The sequence below is a fragment of the Aptenodytes patagonicus genome, chromosome 10 (assembly GCF_965638725.1).
Source record: "Aptenodytes patagonicus chromosome 10, bAptPat1.pri.cur, whole genome shotgun sequence".
In the NCBI taxonomy this organism is placed as follows: domain Eukaryota; kingdom Metazoa; phylum Chordata; class Aves; order Sphenisciformes; family Spheniscidae; genus Aptenodytes; species Aptenodytes patagonicus.
Genome location: NC_134958.1, coordinates 22,694,910 through 22,696,335, shown reverse-complemented (window position 1 = coordinate 22,696,335; position 1,426 = coordinate 22,694,910). Strand labels below are relative to the sequence as shown.

General features: G+C 52.3%; 1 protein-coding gene across 1 annotated transcript in view; it reads left to right on the top strand.

Annotated features, from left to right (window-relative positions):
- LOXL1 (lysyl oxidase like 1) overlaps positions 1-1,154 on the top strand; it is a gene marked incomplete in the record, with an annotated part of 5,681 nt that extends 4,527 nt beyond the window's left edge. Inside the window, 2 exon segments of the mRNA XM_076348742.1 lie at positions 1-72; positions 435-1,154. Coding sequence (XP_076204857.1) covers positions 1-72; positions 435-441 — 79 coding nt within the window.
- Between the last annotated feature and the right edge of the window lie 272 nt (positions 1,155-1,426).

Below are 1,426 nucleotides of genomic sequence, written 5' to 3'. Positions count from 1 at the left end.
CAACAACGTGGTGAGGTGCAACATCCATTACACCGGGCGCTACGTCGCCACGACAAACTGCAAGATTTCCCAGTAAGGAGACGTCCGTCTGTCTGTCTGTCCTTCTCTGTCCTTCCCTTGGGAAAGGAAAAAAACCAGAGCTGGGGTTGGACCCGAGCGGTTTAATTCCTTTTTTCCTCCCCTTCATCCAAGTTTTCTGCGCGAGTGTCCAAAAAAAAGCTGGATTGGGCCAGTGGTGGAGCTGGGGGCTGGTGTCTCGCTCCCTTTTGGGCTGTTTATATTGAATTTCCTTGTTATTCCGGGGAAGAACGAAGCTGAGTTTTGAAAGAACCCCCCCCCCCCCCCGCCTTTGAAATAATGATTTTAAATGTCTTCCTCAGCGCGTTCCCCAAATCCTGGGATTTTTTTTTTTTTTTTTTTTTGTCTTCTTTCAGATCTTGATGGGAGCAGGGCCGGAGGGACGTCACCTGCCCCAGCCTCTGTCCCCCTCTCGAGAAAGTGCCTGAGCTGGCTCCTCAGTCCCCCCGGAGACCCCAGAGCCCATCAGCAGCTCCTCGAGACACCCCACCCCCCCCCCCCCCCAAAAAAAAAACCCAACCCCATTTCTTCACGTTAAAAAGAGGGGAAGCGAGAATGACTCTCTGAAATATTTTTTTATAGTTAACTTTTCTTTAACCTTTGGGGTTTTTTTTTCCGTTTCCTAAGGGAAACCGACGCTAAGTTTTAGCTGGAATAAAGGCAGGGGCCCATAAATGCTGTATAAATGATGTAAATCGCATATTAGCAATAGAGAGCTCTGTAGTCTTTAACCCCTCTGGCATTTTTTTTTTTTGGGGGGGGGGGTTGGGGTGTCTCCGGCGATGCCGCCTCAAAGAAGACAGCCCGAATTTGGAGGTGCTGCCCTGGCAGGGACGCTCGACCCGTCTTCTCGATGCAGCTGCCACGCTGGGACGCTCCGGTTATTTTTGGGACCGAAGGTGCTGGAAATCCCGTCACCTTCACGGGGGGGCTCGCTCCCTCTGTTCAACTTTTAAAAGTAGGGAGGGAGCCCTTGAGACGACTGGAAGTCTTGTTTTATTATTATTGTTATTATTATTATTAATATTATTATTATTTTCACAAGCTTTAAAACCAGAAATCATTAAAACACGTCGCTTTGGAGGGTTCGGTGTTTAACTGGGGCCGCGGTGCCACCGTGGCGGCCCACCGAGGGATGTCCCTTGGGGCGCGAAGGGGATGGGGGTCTCTCCCGAGAGGTGGCCTGAGGGAAAGCCGTTGGCTTTCTCATGTTGACCTTTAATCCTGGACGCTGGGGAGCAAAAGGCACAACACACGGGGGGGGGGGGAGGGGGCGGCGGGGGGCAGCATGCACTCCTCAAGACACCCCAAGTGCTCCTGGCTGCCGGCCCTGGCTGGGGAGGGGGTG